The sequence below is a fragment of the Electrophorus electricus genome, chromosome 15, assembly GCF_013358815.1.
Source record: "Electrophorus electricus isolate fEleEle1 chromosome 15, fEleEle1.pri, whole genome shotgun sequence".
Taxonomy (NCBI): domain Eukaryota; kingdom Metazoa; phylum Chordata; class Actinopteri; order Gymnotiformes; family Gymnotidae; genus Electrophorus; species Electrophorus electricus.
In genome coordinates this window covers 15,573,366-15,593,458 of record NC_049549.1, presented here as the reverse complement: position 1 = coordinate 15,593,458, position 20,093 = coordinate 15,573,366, and the positions used below count along the sequence as shown (strand labels likewise).

Genomic DNA, 20,093 nt, shown 5'->3' with positions numbered 1-20,093 from the left:
AGTGCCTGTTTGCACTGATGAATACATCGTAAAGACTAGATTCAAGCGTAACAATGAGCAGTAGGCACTTAGCAATAAAGACACTTTAGCTCCTACTGGGTTCTGTTTCATGGTGAATATTATTTTCTGCCTCTAAAGTGTAGTAAACACTAGTATCATATAAGAGTGTATCACAGAATAATGGTATATACTGTAAAGTGCCATTATTCATATTATTATAATTATCTTCTAACTACTTTACATAAAATGATATTGATCTTCACTGGTGGCAAAGCCATGCAAATCAAATCCCCCACAGTCTCACCTAATATAATGGATCACTTTTCATGCTATTTTACAAGATGTTCAAGTTTCCACTGACATCATGCAATGATATAAGAAATGGACAAGTATCTCTTCTAATGCTGAATTTACGTATAAGCTATTGTTTGTGCTACTGAGGTTATTTAACTTTGCAGGAGCTGGTAATATTGCTATGGACAACATCAATAAATGAATTCATGATGACAGATATGAAGAGAATTGTTTATTAAATATATACTGTTTCTAAATTTAAAATGATTATTTAACAACAGAATGATTTTCTTCATATGTACAGTATATACAACCTACAGACCCGAGTGACTTGCACCTTACTGGACAGATTATGATCCTCTCTATCTCTCAATCTCTGTCACTCTCTTTCTCTCTGTTTGGGACCGGTTAGTGCTGGACTTCACACCCTTTCCGGATATGGAGGGAAACCTGAGCCCTCTAACACAATCTCAGAGCAGCAAGTAAACAAGTCAACATGTCCCCCAGTCTGAACATGCCTCCCCTCCCAGTCTAAACATGTCCCCCCAGTCTAAACATGGTCCCACCCCCAGTCCCCCAGTCTAAACATGTCCCCCCAGTCTAAACATGTTCCCACCCCCAGTCCCCCAGTCTAAACATGGTCCCACCCCCAGTCCCCCAGTCCCCCAGTCTAAATATGTACCCCCAGTCTAAACATGGTCCCACCCCCAGTCCCCCAGTCTAAACATGGTCCCACCCCCAGTCCCCCAGTCCCCCAGTCTAAACATGTCCCCCCCAGTCTAAACATGGTCCCACCCTCAGTCCCCCAGTCCCCCAGTCTAAACATGTCCCCCCCAGTCTAAACATGGTCCCACCCCCAGTCCCCCAGTCCCCCAGTCTAAACATGTCCCCCCAGCCTTAATAGCTTTCCTACTTTTGCAAGGCAGAAAGCACAGCAACAAGCACAGCAACAAGCCCAGCTCAGACGAGAAGGGAAATAGCCAGATAGAGAGGGAATGAGATTAAGAGAGGTAAAGAGAGACACTAGAGGACAGGAATGACACTAGAAAGCAAAGTGATAGACTTACCAACCAGAAGTGTGATGACCACACTGGCATGGACTGCATCCCCAGACCTGGCACACCTGTGCAGGAATGATCTGCTATTCCTCTGTGCTTCCATGGCTGCTGCTCTCCTTGTACGTTTTGCAGCACTGCTGATCTGTCTGGTTCCCTCTGTGTGTCTGCCTGCTTTCACCTTAGCTTGGTCCTCAAATGGGCGCTTGTCCGAGCTGGTGCGGAGGGCTCTGGGTCGAGACAGTAGAGAGGAGGGGGAGGGAGGTGGGACTCAGCACAGAAGAGTGAAAGAAGAAAGAAAAGGAGGGGGGGGAGTCCTGGAATTCTCAGCCAGATAAGTCCAGCAGGGAGTGCCTCTCTTTTCTGTCTCCTCCTTTGCAGTGGGACCCCAAGAGAAAGAAAGAGAGTGGCAGAGGGAGGGAGAGAAAGAGAGAAAGGAGGAGGAACACTGCGTTTGTGACTCCTCTTTGTAAATATCAGGACAGAGCGAGAAAGAGTATAAAGAACCTCTTTGCCCCACAATTCAGAGGCTAGCACTTACCTGCAGTAGAGTAGATCTGCTAAAACATGCAGCATGTGGAGACACTGCCTTCATTCCTCTGGAGGCAGCAGCCGCACAGCGCAAACCCCACTCTGTAGGAGAGATAGAGAGGTCTTCTTGGTCTTCTCGTTCAGTAAGTCTGCATGTGTGTGATCGGCAGGCAGAGTAGGTGGAGACCGGGTGGAGGCAGCCAGTGTGTGTGTATGTGTGCAGTGGGAGCTACAGCAGAGGCTGGGGGGGGAGGGGCGTCTTTTAGCTTGATCACATCTGGGGAGGATCATAAACACTACTGCACAGGCTGCCACACACCAGAGCTCTCTCACTCTCATCCTCTTCATCATCCCACACGCTGACTGTACCATCTGAACTTTTGTCTAAAAGCTTGCAGTTCTATTACTGTTTGTTAGTGTCTTTTAATTCTGTTCCAACTGACTATGTTTCATCATGTTACAGAGGATACCGTATGTAGAGGGCAAAGGCAGGAATTTCCTTTGGTGAAAGTTTTAGATCAGTCTGTTTGGTCAGCAGGAAGGACCACAGAGAGTAGGAGCAGATCAAGTTTCAAGCAGAACATCACATGTCATAATCATTGCTATGTGGGTATGTTTCTGGACTGTTATGTGGACATGTTTCTGTATTTCTGTATACTATTATTCCTATCATTTATGGAGTGCTATGTCTATAACGCTGCATTTTGCATTATAGATGCATTTTAAATATGTCTACATGTTTAATCGCAGCATTCCCTGCTGGAATCTTTTATAAATACATACATACATATATATATATATATATGTGTGTGTGTGTGTGTGTGTGTGTGTGTGTGTGTGTGTGTGTGTGTGTGTGCATAGATAGATAGACCATACCTTACCTACTCTAGATATTATATATATATATATATATATATATATATATATATATATATATATATATATATATACACACACACACACACACACACACACACACACACACACACACACATCTCTTGGTCAATGTCATCCTCAGCAAGCTCTTGTCCCATTTTAAAGCCACCTGCTACCCTCCCTCTCGGGGGGGATGGTTACAGGCTGTGGAGCAGGCCAGTGGAGGTGTTAAGTTCTGTGATACAAGTCTTTTCTGGTCCTCTGGGGGAGCCATCTGGTTCCTGCAATAGAAGGTGATTGGACCCAAGCCTATGGAGGGCCCCACATAAATCAGCTGCCACAGTTCCTCCAAACAGAGAATTGCAAATCAGATCATACTAAGAGAACATGATATATTTTACAGCCAACATTGTATTATTAGCCCAACACCAGCTGCACCAGATTTGAATAACCAAAATATGACTTTAAAATTTTTGGTCCAAATGAATAATCACAATGTGCTTCCAGGTCAGAGGGCAGCTTTTTTTTTTCGGCACAGTTGGCAGTGATCAAGTGACCTTTAGACTCAGATGAGAGAGCAGCTGTGTGCTGGGTTGAAGCATAATGCAGTCCCTGAATGAAAGCAGATCTGCGGTAGGACTGCAGAAACCCTGCAGAGTGTGCAGCAATAAATGTGAAGACAAAAGCGCTCAACAACGTACACCTCACATGGCACAGATACAGTACATGCCAAAGAGTAGGTGCATGTCTGAAACCCAGTTCTGTCAGAAATGCTGGTGTGTGTGTGTGTGTGTGTGTGTGTGTGTGTGTGTGTGTGTGTGTGATTATACCCTACATACCTTGCATTTCTATTGGATAATGTCAGGAAAAAATTAATGTCTTTATCTGTTAGTTTATAATAAAAAGATGACATTGTGTGTGACGTACTGAAGCATGATGATTTATAGAATGGCATTCTATATCAGCTGTCTCCACACCGAAACACACACACACACACACACACACACACACACACACACACACACACACACACACCCTTCCAGATCACACAGCCACCCCTGTAATGCAATCTGTAAAGCAAGAGAGATAACCATACATGAAGGTTTAGAACTGATAGAGAGAGGCAGAGTGAGAAAAGGTGGGGGATAAAGAGATGAATTAGAGGGAGGCAGATGGAGGGATGCAACAGAATTACTGAGGAAGGTGGAGAGCTGCCTGGACAGTGCCAAGTGAGTGTGAGTTTGGGGAGCGATACGGGGTAGGAGGAGCAGTTTGGAACAGGGACTTCTAAACTCCAAAAGAAGAATAAACAGACAGGGAGCATAAGACAAACTTATACTTGTATGGATTTACTGTTTCTGGAATTCCGAAATTTTACAAGCAAGGATCACTTTTTTTCCCTCTGGAGCAAAAGCCTCTGGAAGAAAAGGCATCAGGGCACATTTCATAAAGAGGGAGGACCAGCGGTAAAGGGGAGCAGCACAGCTGGGCTTCTCTGCACTGCCACAAAGAGGATGATGAAGCAGAACTCAAAGCCAGAGGAAGGCAGGGTGGAGGAAACGCTGAGAAACAAGAAGTGTTGAAGACTGCAGGAGGATGGAGAAGGATGGAGAAACAGAGACAGCAGGACTGAGAGACAGAGGAACAGAGAGACAGCAGGACTGAGAGACAGAGGGACAGAGAGACAGTAGGGCTGAGAGACAGAGGGACAGAGAGACAGTAGAGCTGATAGAGGGACTAAGAGACAGAGGGATATAGAGACAGAGAGACAGAAGGACTGAGAGACTGCAGGACTAGGAGACAAATGGACAGAGAGACAGCAGGACTAAGAGACAGAGGGACAAAGAGCCCGCTGGATTGAGGGACAGAGGAGAAAGAGAAAGCTGCGCAATGTGGTCTTGAGAGGCATGTCTGAATTTCAAGTGTCTAATACTGACCTCAGAATTCTTTCAGTCATCCTCTTATTCTATTCCTCTCTGTACCACCCCACCCCATGTAAGCCCAGTGTTACGTTTCTCAGAGTATTGCTCAGGACCCTTACTACCCCAGGGAGCCTCCCCTCCCTCTCTGCTTCTCTCTTTCTCATTCTCTCTCTCTCCATCTCTTTCTGAATAAAGAAAGCATACAGCACAAGGCCTGATGGAACTGGACATAACACTCACCTTCTGCAGATACATTTGAAGATTTTAAGGTATAACTATATTTCAAAGGAAATCATTTGTACTAAACAAATACCAGTTTGCATTTCATTGCCACTAAAATCAACAAATGCTCTGGATTCAAAAAGTAAGTAAAACCTTTTTCTGTCTTTTTTCATATCTTTGTCATAATTTTCTGTGTGTGTTAGAAATAGCAATAGATACCAGCTAAACGCATGTACTCAAAAGTGAATACAATGGCTAATAAAGTGACTTCAAATCTCTTTTAATTATTTATATAACTTCTTAAAGTGGTTTCAATAAAACTTAACTTCCATCTGAGTTATCCACACAAAAAACTTGTTATATATATATATATATATATATATATATATATATATATATATATATATATATATATATATATATATATATGGAAGTGATCAACATGAAGAATGTATTAAAAACCATGAAAAAATTTAATAGTGACACTCTAAACAATAATTAATCTTTCTTTCTACTGGTCTAACTAGTCATTGAGCTGAATTACTCTGGAAAAACATACATTAATTAAAAAACAGTGAATAGTTTTGTTTTAAACTTGTACAAATCTCAAAAACCATGCAAAGAATGTAAATCATTTTATTTGTATTTATAAGTGAGTCTAAAGTCTAAAGAAGTTTCATTTTCCAGCACTGATACACTAAGCCATTTACATTGCAACTGGGTCACTCACAGTGCAAAGTAATAATGTTTTACTAAGTGCAGTGTAGGTTACTGAGTCCAAAGGTACCAATGTGGAATAAAATCAAGTAATTTTTAATGTGTTCTAAAATCTCTAAAAATAAATATGCGGAACATGCTCCCCAACCAACACACATGTACATATGCTCATGCACACACACACACACACACACACACACATACATTAAAAGACCAAGTGAGGTGTTTTGTTGATTTGTTATTTATAGATATGAGAGCATAGATAATGTACATAAAAACCCATCCACTCTGCTGTTGCACACTGCAGTAGAGTGCTTCCATTTGGATGACCTTGCAGACTGCACTGCAGATGATACCTGTTTTGCTGAGTCAGCATTGGATGTGGCAGCTGCTAAAACAGAGCACATGGAGCTGGAGAGTGAGTCAGCTCTGAAACTCTTTTGGAATTTATCTAAGACACACTTCTGTAACTCAGTAGAGTACTCAGATAATGCATTGAAGTGGCCTAGTCAGTATGACCTATTGTGTTGGTGGGTTAGAATTCTGCCTGACCTCTTTCTTGACATTGTTCTCCTAATAAAATGACTAACATAGCATTGCTTTTATCCTAGTAGACATGGTGACTGTGGATTGTCAGGGTGCTTGTGTACTGATATGTATGAGAGGTGCTTGGTTACATCTGGGTAGTGGTTTCTGTGGCAGCATGGGCTGATCTCCTTGCAGTAGCTCTGCAATGCCTGTTTATCATCCCCTCTGCCCCAAATACAGCACCTTTCCACATTACTATTACTTCATGAGAATATTTTGTAACAGAATATGGATATGTGATTTCCATACAAAACCTTTTAGCCAGGTTTTAAGAGAGAGAGAGAGAGAGAGAGAGAGAGAGAGAGAGAGAGAGAGAGAGAGAGAGAGAGAGAGAATGCAGTGTAGTACCTGAGGTGTACAGAGAAACAGGATATTTCAGACTGAAGTCCTTCATATGATGTGTTATCAAAATGCTTCATTTCACACTTTGCATGCATAGCTGATGAAGAAACTCTCTCCTAAACATGATGTTTCATTGTAAACCTTGAATACTATACTGCAAGATATAGAAGTGTGTCTGTGTGTGTGTGTGTGTGTGTGTGTGAGAGAGAGAGAGAGAGAGAGAGAGAGAGAGAGAGAGAAAGAGAGAGAGAGAGTGTTTGAGCAAGGATAGACAAGCATTGCATATGTCTGTTTACATTTTTACACTATTTTTATTTAATTACTCTCCACAGTACATATATTCCACTAGTGCAAAATCTCTTTACAATCTATTACCCAACTTAATTAAACAATCTCATGCCTGAGTGTGTATATTTCAAATCTGTTGTTCACCTGACAGTATCCTTTCATTCTGTTCAAAGTTATTCAGGGCTATGCAATGCACTTTAAACATATTAACATAATCTCATTTCATACCATATCCATAGAGGATGCTTCATTTCCCATTCAGATGACTACTGAAAAATATCATGTGAACATTACAAACAAAATCATGCATTAGATAAGGTATATAAATATATAAGGTCTTTTAACATATTATCTTATTTCAGCTATGTATCACATGTGCACTGTAAATTTAACATATGATAGTTGTCCTTTTTCTGACAGAGGATGTGGATTAACTATCAATAGAGTCAGAGTTTTCTCTCTGAACTGCACGCAGTCAAACATCAGAGCTGTTATTGTAAAACCTTCATGTTGCACTGTGATTTTTCCCAGGATCATTTAACAGAGTTCATCAGAGCAATTCATAAAATTGGTCCAGCTGTTAGAAATAAACACATAAATGGTGTCAATTAAAATTAATATACATACTTCTTTAAGATAACTATACTGTTGCTAAGGACCAAAATTATTGTATGTTGCGCGCTGTACTGCACACTTTGCCTCTGTGGCAAAATACATACCTGTACCTGTATGACTTGGCAAATTCATAACAAATAAATAAATACATTTAGAAAATATGGCATTTCCAATATTTTTGCAAAAATGTATATTAAATGCTCATTCCTTAAATGCCTAAGGAATTGTATTATGGGTATTTCATGTATTGCATGATAAGACTAACACAAAATCATGATATTTGTCTGAAGCCATTTGTATTCCATTTTATATTAAACAGCTGAAAACAACTAAATATTGCACAACTCCGTCATATTCCAGGCACCCACATTCAAAAGAACACTGCATTAAAATAAATACCCAAAAAGCCCATTGACTACATAATTATGACAAAACTACTACTAACAGTGCTTAAACATTACAAAACATCTAGTCTCAACAGTAAAGTACACTGTGTAATAGTCTAAGTATAGTCTAAATGATTAATTATCAAAAACAGTAAACTCAACATCAAGCAAATAAAGAAATGAAACATGTAAGAAAGTATATTTCAGTAGGTGCAGCCTCAATACATTCACTGGGGAGTGATAAGACCAACCAAACTCAGCAACAGCAGGACACGACATGCAAGGTCCAGGGCTGAATCATAGACTGGCTCTTCTCATGGTAAGCCAAAGCCCTCAGAGCTATACTGTAATGGGTGACCAGGGCTTTAGAAAGGCTTTAGAAATCTCCCACACAATCCCAGTGGCTGAAGAACTGAAAGAGAGTTCATGTTCACCAATGTGACCAAAATCTTAAAGTTGCATTTCTTCAAAATTGTACACCATGCCTGACAAATTAAATGCATTATTTTGATATCCTCAACATGTAAATGCCAACTAATCCAGTGCCAATCTTTTATAGTAAGATTTCAAGAAAAAAAAAAGTTTTCCCCTTACTCCAAATATAGTCGATCAGCCCATGCCTGTTTGTCTAACGTATGTGTCTTTAGTTTTGCACTGTAGCTACAGGAGCTAATATAGCTAACAAGCAACTGAAATCTATCTCACAATTAATCTTTTGTGCAAACACATAGTCAGATCTTCATACATTCACCCAAAATAACATTGGCAAGATAAGAAATGTTGTTTTTAAATGATGGATTTTGTAAAATAGCAGGAATGGGCTGTTTACAAGTTTAACTTCAACATGGAACAATACTATCTGTCACATAACCTTTTGCTTTCTGGTACAATTCCACTTTTAACTTTGGGAAGAATAAGGGTGAATAATTTTTTTTTTTTTTTTTTGCTTAATGATTTCTTTATTTGAATGTAATTCAATTAATTATGTAGGAAAATATTCTTAGTCTACTTACATTTTATTTATTTATGTAGCAGAAATAGTAGACTCTGGGTATTAAGTAGCCATTGAACAGAAATCATTTATATAGTCCTGAATGGGATAAACAAAAATAAGTTCATATCAATTTTTTAACTAATATCATTCTTTGGTACCGTTTACTTGCTTATCTAAAACTAAGAGCTTCTTTCTTGCTTTTACTCAAGTGCAAGTGGCCCTTCATTCACAACATTGCCATTCAAAACGTTTGAATCAATATCAAAATCCAAATTTTACAAAAGGCTAATTAAACATATTTTGCATCTACTAAATTCTGCTTACAAGCTTTAAACTCTTACCTGCTCAGTGGAGCAACTAGAGGGTAGAGTTTTGAGTTATTAGTTTATGGAAGCCTAAGATGCTACTACAGCTAATCACTGATCAATTAAATACTCATTTGCAGTTTGGTAAAATACAATTTTATAGCCAATTAGCCATTTTTGACATAATAAGTAGCTAACAATATTTAAGTCACATTTACTTTTACATTTCACCTGAACCAACATAACATTTTCGGTATTGCTGAATGTTTGTATTGTTAATATTATGAACAAGTATAAACAAGAAGTTAGCTGAAGTCATGGGGAAGTTAGCTGTAGTTTAGGAACATGGGTAAACTATTTGTGAAGTGCCAAACATGAGATAACTTGTTACATTTCTGTAGCTCTGTAAATGGTATGCAGATCCAGTTTATTATGTTTCTTATATCAAAACTTGCAGATCTGGGAAATCCAACCCATTCGTACTGAGGACACAGCTCAACACACATAATCTTATAGCCAAACAGGATCATTCCAACATCCTTATATTGATAAGCTACAATGATAATTGCTAATGTACTGAACTTTATAATTAATTAACTATTAACTTCATAGTTTGAATAAGTTAATGGAGATATTCATATGTCATCATCATAATAAGTGATGTATACTTACGCTTTTAAGTTATACTATGCGCATGTAAATACTACTACTGCTTTCATGCATTGTTGGGTTTTTTTTCACTTTTAAATGTCACAGTCAGTTCTCATTTAAAATCTGATTATTTGTTATTTAATACTTTAAATTGATGCAGCCTTATTTAATTAACTGTTGCATATTTAATATATTAGAAATTCACACTACTGCTACTGTTTTTACAAACTGAAAGTACTAATGAAATAAGATCATATAATACTGTTGGACTCTACATACAACACATTTAAACCTGTTACATGTGAGGTGTCTCAGTAATATAAGCAATAACTCCTCAGCAGATTTTCTTTTATAAATATTAGAATATGAAAGAAATATTTTCGTTTCAACGCTGTTCCCTGAATTATCATTATATTTAATTGTCAGGCTCTTTTCCTTGTTGCTTGTGTATGTTGCTAATTGTTCAGTCAGTGTGTGTGTGTGTGTGTGTGTGTGTGTGTGTGTGTGTGTGTGTGTGTGTGTGTGTGTGTGAGTGTGTGAGTGTGTGTGTGTGTGTGTGAGTGCATGTGTTATGCAAATATTGTTTGAGGTCACTGTAACAGAGCATGTTATTTTTTATTTCTAAGTAAGGAAATTGATTTCTAAAGTTAAATGTGCTGCTGCTAAAAGCATTCCTGTTCTGCTCAGTGTAACCAAAGGAAAGAGCAGAATTTGTTGGGGTGGTAAAAACAGGCAAACAAGGTTTTTTTTGGAAGTATACCATACTTGTGAGTACATATCATGCTCACAAGTATAGCATGAAAACTAGGCCCACGCTCAGTCACACAGACACACACACACGCACACACCCACACAGGGAATGTTTAGGATGTTTCCCACACCAGTCAGCAAAAACAAATAAATACAGTAGTGGTATACAGAAAACATCTTAGCAGTCTTGTAACATTTTGGCAGCAGTAGGGACAGTGTGCTTCTGCCTTGTCAATAATCCGTGACTGAAGAAATAATACAGATGTGCTCATGATAATCTCTTACAATATCAGACAGTAAATGCTTTGGCAGTAGTTGGAGGACACAAAATAAAATTGTTACAAAAACAAGTGGGTCCCAGAAATAGCTTTTGGATCACTACCTTCTTTAGTGTTGTAAACAGTACTGTCATTAGTGGAAGTGTGGTAAGTGTGGTGATCTGCACTGGGGCAAGGGTGCACAGACCCAGGGTGGGCAGTGGCTGAGCTTGTCTAAATAGGACACATTTCTTGGCTGGGCAAGAGAAGCAAGTCCCACAGAAACGATGCAGTCAAACGACGATGGTTTCAGCAAACTTCAATATACGTATTCAGGCAGGGTACATATATGTCTGCAAGAGTTGTAGGAAAAAATCAGATTGAAAGAGGATAATTAAAATGATTTATGCCATTGGCATGTTCCATCTGCCAAGTGAAGATCTAAGATCTCATCCTTGAATGTTTTGTAAACTATAAATTGATTTTTCTTTACAGCCTTTTGTAGTTCACCTTCATCTTCATTTAGCCCTTGTATCTAAAAGCCATTTTGACAACACTGAAACTTTCAGATTTTCCTTTTCTTGTTGTCATACTTGAAATAAATTTTAACAAATAACATTACTGCATTGCATTATTTATTTGTATAATACTCATTATAATGTTCATTTATTATAATATTTAATTGAAGGTAAAATACAAAATGTTGTAAAACAAAAATCAAGCAATGTGTTATCAGTATTACTAAACAAATACTTAGATAATACATGTAATATAAAGATAGTATAACACTTAGATACCATTTTTTCATATATACTGCGTTGTATCTACATTGGAATGTGTGCAAACGTATTTGTGAGTCTGCGCCCGTGTGTGTGTGTGTGTGTGTGTGTGTGTGTGTGTGTGTGTGTGTGTGTTGGCGTGAAGGGGTACTTCTCTACTAACTTAATTATATAAAAGCCACAATCATTAGTAGTCATTTGATCTTGGAAGAAAAAGATGAGGAGAGTTACTTTAAATGGAGTTACTTAAGTGGTCTGATTCATTGTACAAATCTATTTCTGCCTTAAAAAATGTATTGCTCCTCTCAATCAGCACAAATAACTCATGTTTTTTTAAATAACTCCAGTTTTTTAGAGATTCTCATATCTTACATTAAACAAATATATTAAAGATCCTGACAGTGGGCTACATAAGTAATAGTCAAGGACAGTTAAAGAATTCATTACCACTATCCCCTTAACAGTTCAAAACAATGAGGATGTTAGAAAATGAAAGAGAACAATGTTAAAGGCATAAGATGGCTCTGGAGAAGGAGGAGTGGTATGTAATGTTTTACCAGAATGTGGGGGTCGGGGCTCCACCACACTTTAGGCTTTCCAGGTCAAGCAGCAAGGTTAGAGTTGTCTGTTTCAGTGAAAACAAATATAAAAAGGTGAAGCTATACTTGGCACCCTCAAGCATTTTGCTACCAGGTTGACCTGTTTATATTCATATAAAATTTTATAATGCTATTGTAACGAAACTGGAATACCTCCATTGTGGTGTGACATCAGTGAATAGTGTAATATTCTTTTCATTGACAAAAAGTAAACAGATCGATATCTAAACTAATCCAGTGTTCTCTGTCTCCAACATTGTCAACATGAAATGCAAATTCATCTCATGCATGATTCTGAATTTGCTGACAACAGGCAGTAAGTGATTCAAGTATATGAAACTCCCAGTATACAATGATTTATGGAAAGGTATATATACTATTTACTGCTGAACAGTGCAGTAAAGTACTCGAGACACAAGTGCATTGTGTAGTGCACTATGGGAAGGGAGAAAGGAACGGAAACGGTTCTCACTTGGTGCCCTCTTCCGTTCCAGCTTCTCCATCGGTTTTGCCATCCTCCTCCATCTTCTGTTCATCAGAGATGAGCTCCTGTTTCTTGTGCCTACGCACGCATTTCACCACGACCATGGACAGGATGACCAGCGCGAGCATGCCTCCAATGGAAGCTCCGATCGCCACGGCGATAGTGGAGTCCCGTGGCGGAGGCACTAGAGGCGGAACCACACACACACACACGTGCAGTACAGTCGGCCAGACACCAGCTGCTAGTGACCGTATTATGGTGATGAGATTTGATCAGGAAAAACATGGCTAGGAAAATGTGAGTGGTATTTATGAAATCAAATCATTTAAATACAAAATACAAAAATGAGTTTAATGCTTGATGTATGTACTTTATCTCAATTATTTGAAGGGTATCGCTCAAAACAAAACTTGATTTCCACAGGATTTCCACAGGATACAAAAAAATCTAAATGCTACACTTTCCCCTTTACTATAATTTAAGGACCATACATGTACTGTCCTCAAATATGTTTTCAGCTGGTTTTAGAAAATGCAGTTGTTGATTTGTTTGTTTTGGGGACAGGTGTCTTATCACATTTCCACCAGCCTTTTTGTAATCCATGGGGATTCACAATTTTGAGCTACATTCACTCTATGAAGACATAGGGTCAATGCTGTGTTTTTGCTTTCCTGCTGGTCTGATATATACTTACACTCAGGGACTACATGCAGCTGGATGATACCATGCCCCTGAATACGATCGGGAGGATTGCGCACATAGCAGTTATAGATTCCCTCATCTTCCAGCTGCACATCTGAGATGGTGATGGACAGGTCATTTTTGTCCAGGTTCCCGGCGAACTTTACTCGGCCCCCAAAACGGTCTGTCCACATAGATGTTACTTTGTTCTTAAAGGTCATAAACTAGAAAAAGAGAACAGACAGTATACAGTAGGAATTCATTCATTGCATGAGTCAAAAGCATGCTCTCTCTTCGTCCTGTAACACAGTATCAGAACCTTCTGGCCTAAATAAATCACAAGGTCCTGTCTGAGTTTTCCAATTCTTCCTAGTTGCACACACATACACAATATACAGAAAAGATATAGAATTCAAATGGCCATTAATCTGATCGTCACTGATTGCTATTAATCTGATCACCATTGATCTGATCACTATTGATCACCATTGATCTTACCATCTCCTCTGTGTCGTTTTCACTCTCCTTGTAGGTCCAGTTCATAGAAAACTTGCTGGTATCAATTCGATAGCAGGAAGTGAAGGTGCAGGAGATCTTGACCATGGTGCCATTCAGGGCATTGATCCGCTGGGCCACAACTACATCCATGGCAGAGACAGATGATGCTGTAAGAGAAGTAAGCAAATCTCAATCGATGCCATCAGTAATGATCTTGTCATTATACACCATAAAGTGCTATTAGAACAGTAATTAAAAATGCACACAAGGTCATTGACAGTATTGAAGTGCTTTTCCTGCATTTGGGTAATGCAAAATTATTTTAGGTTTCATGAAAGCTATTATTCATTTCCTAGTGACACAAAATAATTACAGTGTCTTGATACCTCAAACAGTTGTAAGCCATAAACATCTTAAAAAAGATGGTGATATGTCATTAGCAAGTAGCTAATATGCATTAAAAAGCATTATTTATATATATATATATAAATATATATATATATATATATATATATATATATATATATATATATATATATATATATATATATATATATATATATATATATAAACTAGATAGGGTAACTTTAAGGTCATAAAGTAAATAAGTTATTATTATGACTGGTTGACTCACTCTTTCTACTATTTTCTGTGAAACAAAACCAAAAACCAGCAGTGGAAATAGCTCAGTGCTGAAGTCTTTGTACTGTATGCAAAGCCACACCCCATCCTGCAGTATATCTGCATTACAGTAGACACTTTCCAAGCATAGACACCGGAGCTTGGGCAATACTCCTTACAGTGCAGACACATAACTGCTATGCTGTTATGTTATGTTATGACACATACACATGCATGCACACACACCAGAGTTTTGCTCTGGGTACATTTCATGTAGATGTAATGTTGATGCTATTATGTAAATGCCAAATTAACTTTTAATCTCACTCTCTCTCTATCACTTCTCTATCTTTATCTCTGCCTCTCCCCCCCCCCCTCTCTCTCTCTCTCTTTCATTGTCAGTGTTAAGACTAAGGCTTTCTGGAGTCTTTCTAAACACGTGGACTTATTAATAAACACACATAGACAGTTTATTAATTAACATTTATAACAGACTATTTGAGTGTGCAATTTACAATATAAACTCTGTGTGTGTGTGTGTGTGTGTGTGTGTGTGTGTGTGTGTGTGTGTGTGTGTGTGTGTGTTTGTTGTGTTATGATAATCCAGTGGTTCCTAGCTCTGCAGCACTACATAACTCTGCAGTGAGCTCTTTTATGGGACGGCGTCCCACTGCTGCTGCAGTTATTCTTCATTAGCCAAGCTTTTCCCTGCAGGACCAGCAGCAGCTCCGTCATCTCCCTCCCTTCTCCTCTCTAATTCTCTCCATTCTCTCTCTCTCTCTCTATTTCTCTCCCTGTCTCTACCTCTCTCTATATCTGCATTCTCCTCTCTATTGCTCTCTCTCTCCCTTCTCTCCTATAAATCTCCCTTCTATCGCACCCTTATGCTATCTCTCTTTCTCTCCACATTTCTTTACTCTCTCTTCTCATTCCCCCCCCCCCTCTGTGTGTGTGTGTGGGGGGGGTCTCCCCAGACGCCGCCAAGCCACTCCCTCAAAAAAATGTAAAAAGTCCTTTCTCAGTGTACACCTCTCAATGTGCACCTGTCATGGACACACACATACAAATACACACATGTATGCACACACACACAAACACGCACACATACAGACACACACACACACACACACACACACACACACACACACATACAGACATTGCTTCTTTTTTCTGTTCTGTCTCTTAATAGAAAGATAAATCTGCAGTTCACATGCAATAGAAATCTGCAGTTCACATGTAACCTAATGACATCACCTCCTGTGCTGTTTTTATAAGAGCCTGCATTCACATAGGCACATGCTCTCATAAACCCATATGTTCACAAGTGCAAAGTCAACACTCTGCTGGGTGTGCTGCCCAATAGCAGCAGCATGTCCGTGTAACACCACCCACCCTTTCACCTTCAAGTATATTTAGTGCAGTTCCCTCAGTACTAGCCATTCCCACAGTCTTCTCCTGAGTCACTTTATTAGTTTGTTCAAACTGGTCAAATTGAAGCTGAAAATTCCTGTTTCCTTGACTAATAATTGACTATAAATCTGGAACACTCAAGAACTAAACATTTATAGGTGCATATCTCTGCATGCTTACCGATTTTATTTTGTTTGTTTGTTTAATTTCTTCTATATTTGTTCAATATTTCATTTCTTTAACACTTCATTTTGACCTTTATTGTTATCACTTGCAAATATCTGGCCTGATTTCTGAAGCATCCTACAGATCAGAGAGACTCCATGCCTCCCTTCCTCTCAGTGTCTCCAGACTCTTCATAATCTCAAAGTAAAAGGTAAATAAGAAGCTCCAGGTGAGTACCAAACACGTGCTGATGTCACACTAACTACAGCACAAGATCCTAGATCACAGTAATATAACTTTTACCCAATGCACAGAGGCAGCAAGTAATGTCACACTGATTTATTACTGATGAAACCACTGACGGATGAGTGGTATAAGATACCTTGACCCAGAGGGGATTAGTCCATTAAATGGATATATCATACATAACTATGACTGCAGGTGGCTGGCAGTGTCCCTGAACCGAGGTAGACCCACAACTATTTTGATACAATTTATTAGGCTTCCTAGTCTTTGGAAACCCCCCCCCAAAAAAAAAAACAAATGGTTAGAGTCCTTCAAAGAGGGTTCATTCTTTGAAAAGGATGGCAAGATGCCCTCTCTGGCTAACAAACTACACTACAATGTTCTTTAATTGAGGCTACAATACTGGCTGTCTGAGAAACATATATTGGTGTCTTTTTTATCACAGTCCTGCAGAAGACATTAATATTACAACCCAGAATTTTCATCTTATTTAACACTTCCTTAAATTTCTTAAATGCACATAGTGTTAGTTAATTTGGATAGTGTCCAGAGCAGGATTTTGCCATAAGGCGTGGCTTGTGTTTTTATATCTTCCACTAAGGTTGGAGATGGAAAATCTTTTCATTGTTGACATTTTGCCAAGGTACAAAATGACTACCACTACAGGAGAAGGGGAAGGTATAGTCTTTATTAGAATTTTTCCTTAATCTGTTAGCGCCAGGGAAGCTCCAGGATGGGAACGAAGCTGTTCCATGCTCCCTCTAGTGGACTTCAAAGAAAATACAATTGGTGCAATAGAATCTAATAAAATCGGCCTTTACAGCATTAAAAGGGTAGGTTATTTTTTAAATAACCTTACATCACCCATCACTTAGGAAATCTCCCAGAGCTAGTCTTGATTGGAGTAGAACAGGATGACGTAATAGAGTTCGTTACTCTTTACTGAGCAAAGCCTGACACAGAACATATTTTTTAGGCTGTGACCTGTCTTAAATCTGAAGGTAAACACTAAAAGGTTAGAACATTTTGCTGTTAGTAGTCTCCCAACTTAATAGTAGCCTTGTGCCGTCCAGATGATCCTACTTTAAAAAAAATAATCCGTGGGCAAAACTGTTTAACAGGCAATTACAGAGAACATTACATTGGAATTGGTTAAAGTGATGTAGTGATACTAGGAAATCCTAAAGAATAAATTGACATTTTAACACCTTTTTTGTACACTGGATGTCTTTGAACTAGTAAGAGGCACACAGAATGTATCAGAGTAAACAGAATAGAAAGACAGCCCACACAGACGGTGACGTTATGGTGTCCGACATAGTTGTTCATCAAACGTAGGCCATTACACGCAGAATAGTTGTTAGTCCCGCACAGAGGAACGGGCGAACGATACGACGGAGAAACGTGCTGACGTACTCAATGTTAATGTGTTGGTTAGTCCACTAAAGTGGTACAAAATAAACGCTAATAATCGAAGGTTGATTCCGGTGCGTCCTACGCAGCAGATCATTTTGCACAGGATCTCATTATACGCCCAATGCTCGCGCGCGCGCGCGTGCATATACACACAGACACACCGACCACAGGACACGAAAACTCAAAACCGCAGGGCGCAACGACAAATCTTACCTTTTTAGGGAGGCATTTTGGTAGTTTTCACTTACCCGCGAATACCAGCAGTACTACATAGAAAACCTTGCCAGTTGATGTCCCCTGTGATTGCCGCAAACGAAGCATTTTGCTCCCTGGAACGGAATGTTTCTTTAAATATTCAATAAATTACCAAAAAGGTATATTATTTTGGTATATACATATAAAAAGCTAAGTGCTATGGATTATTTTCAGTGCTATGATATGGCTGGCAGTGTCTGTAGCCGCAGAAATGGTTGAGTTTATGGTTGTGGTAGCGCTTGTTCGGAGTCGGGGATCTGAAGATTTCCGTTCAATCTTACGTTCCATCTCTCTGATGCAATTTCCCTCTCTGACTTGAGGTTATTGTGACTACATCATACTGTATGCAAACTTACAATATAACATTTAAACATGTAATCATTGTTACACCTTAAAGACCAGATTCTGGAAAAAGAAACCTACATCACACAAGTAAAATTATTTATGTTTAATATTCCTTGAAATAATAAACAATGTGATGCTGAAGATGCTGTTTGAAACACGTAGATCATTATAAATATTTAAGATCAATGTTCTAAATGATCTCACTGCAATGATTTCAAATCAGTAAGTAGACTACAACTGACTCACTACAGTGTACTATGAAATGCCCTTGTGTGAATGACAAAGAGCAGTAACATATGAGAATAAAAATGTAAATAAAATGTAGATAAAGCAGTAGCAAATATTATTAATGGACTCCAAGTTGTGTACATGTTGGAGGACACAAGGTAAGTTTGGCAGCAGAACATGATAAATACATCTTTAAAAAATCCAGTGTGGCCGTTGCAGCTAAACTAAAAAAGGACTACATGGTTGCACCAAGACCCTCTTCTCATTTCCTTTCTTATCAAGACCAGTGAAGTGGAGGAGACAGACAGGGAGAGAAAGAGAGAAATTGATGGTGGAGTGGAAGAGGGGGAAACACAGATCAGGGGTAGGGAACATATGGACACCGGGTGCCTGATAGGGAAAGTGTGAATGTAAGGGCTAAAGAGTGGTTGTGTGGACAAAGAACAGTTTTTAGGACTATTACGATTAACAGGCTTTATGATTATTATTATTATGAGGGCAACAGAGGCAGACCCTTCATGCCTGCCATTTTTACTAATATTTTTCTTCTCAGTGAAACACATACCTATTTTAACACTATTTTGACCTTCATCTTTATCAGTTGCAAACATCTGGCCTGGTTTCCGAAGCATTCATGGCTGTGGCATCATTGGGGCTTAAACTATCAAACTCCCAATGACTGTGCAAATGCTTTCTGCTGTGCCACTAGGGGGCCTGCTTATCTAATATTGTTCAACCAGTGTGGATCCCTTTCTTCAGTGAAGCTGCTCATTATGATTTCAAATTCATTTGTTACATTTATTTGTGTTGCCTGGTTCCAACTCTTCATTTTACTTTGTCTTGAACAAAGGAGCCATGAACTACTTCAGATAACCCCATAGTAACTCCGGCACATGATTACTTTGCACTGCTGTTTGGGCTTTTGGCTTACCACAAAACGATTATTGCTATGCTTCCTCTAGCAGGCCTGTCCTTCTTTAATTCTTGCCTTTACACTTGCAGCTGCTGTAGACACAGTGCAGCTGATTCCCCCAGCGCAGATATTTCTCTTCTGCAGTACAGCCTTATTGTATTCTATACGGCCTGCAACTCAGGGCACAAATGTCATCATCTGCTCATCTGACACACTATTAACAGTGCAGCAATCACTCTATGTAAACAGAGAGGCAAATCAACATTTTAAATGTTGCCCTAGATTTGTCTTGCAAAAAACATTTCAGATATTACCAAATACACATTAGACAATTTTGTTTTTATTTCCAGTTTTGCAACATTTTATTTACACGTTCAAAGTACATATACTATAGAATTATTCATTTCAAAGTCATGTCCTTTGATATGTATTGGGGTGTGAGTGTTCATTTCATTACAATGTGCTTCTGCCATCATCCTATCAGATAAGAGAAATCATTATCAGTTAATGTTACCCTAACTTGTGTAGTTAATCTACTGCCATAATGGCTGCTATCTTCTTCCAACACAAAAATTGTCCATGGTAGGCTATCAGGTGGTCTTTCTTACTTTCTAAGTATGTAAAAGTCTACATAAACTGAATGGTCACTGTATTAGAGAC

The 20,093-nt window shown here is 38.8% G+C and overlaps 2 protein-coding genes across 7 annotated transcripts in view; both read right to left on the bottom strand.

Annotated features, from left to right (window-relative positions):
* scn4ba (sodium channel, voltage-gated, type IV, beta a) overlaps positions 1–2,076 on the bottom strand; it is a 30,395-nt gene extending 28,319 nt beyond the window's left edge. For 2 of the 5 annotated variants that reach the window (XR_004776923.1, XM_035534510.1), the window contains exons 1-2: positions 1,891–2,076; positions 1,362–1,579 (exon numbers count right to left, since the gene is read on the bottom strand). Coding sequence is in view for 4 of the 5 variants with exons in the window: in XM_035534510.1 (XP_035390403.1) it covers positions 1,362–1,579; positions 1,891–1,925 (253 nt within the window). In the remaining variant the exon portion in view is untranslated. Of the gene's footprint in view, positions 1–1,361; positions 1,723–1,890 lie in introns of all 5 variants that reach the window. The other 3 variants (XM_035534511.1, XM_027013407.2, XM_035534512.1) reach the window with 2 other exon arrangements.
* A 4,760-nt stretch (positions 2,077–6,836) lies between these two features.
* Positions 6,837–18,224, bottom strand: scn2b (sodium channel, voltage-gated, type II, beta). 2 transcript variants are annotated; one of them, XM_027013390.2, is made up of 6 exons: positions 17,941–18,222; positions 13,835–14,001; positions 13,350–13,560; positions 12,644–12,839; positions 12,130–12,197; positions 6,837–11,146 (listed from the first exon to the last, which is right to left on the bottom strand). In XM_027013390.2, exons 1-5 carry the CDS (start codon positions 18,011–18,013, stop codon positions 12,188–12,190), a joined length of 657 nt encoding a protein of 218 aa, XP_026869191.2. In that variant the 5' UTR covers positions 18,014–18,222; the 3' UTR covers positions 6,837–11,146; positions 12,130–12,187. The 2 variants fall into 2 exon arrangements, with proteins under 2 accessions (XP_026869191.2, XP_026869192.2); XM_027013391.2 differs by lacking the exons at positions 6,837–11,146; positions 12,130–12,197 and having other exon boundaries at positions 12,640–12,839; positions 17,941–18,224.
* Positions 18,225–20,093: the final 1,869 nt, after the last annotated feature.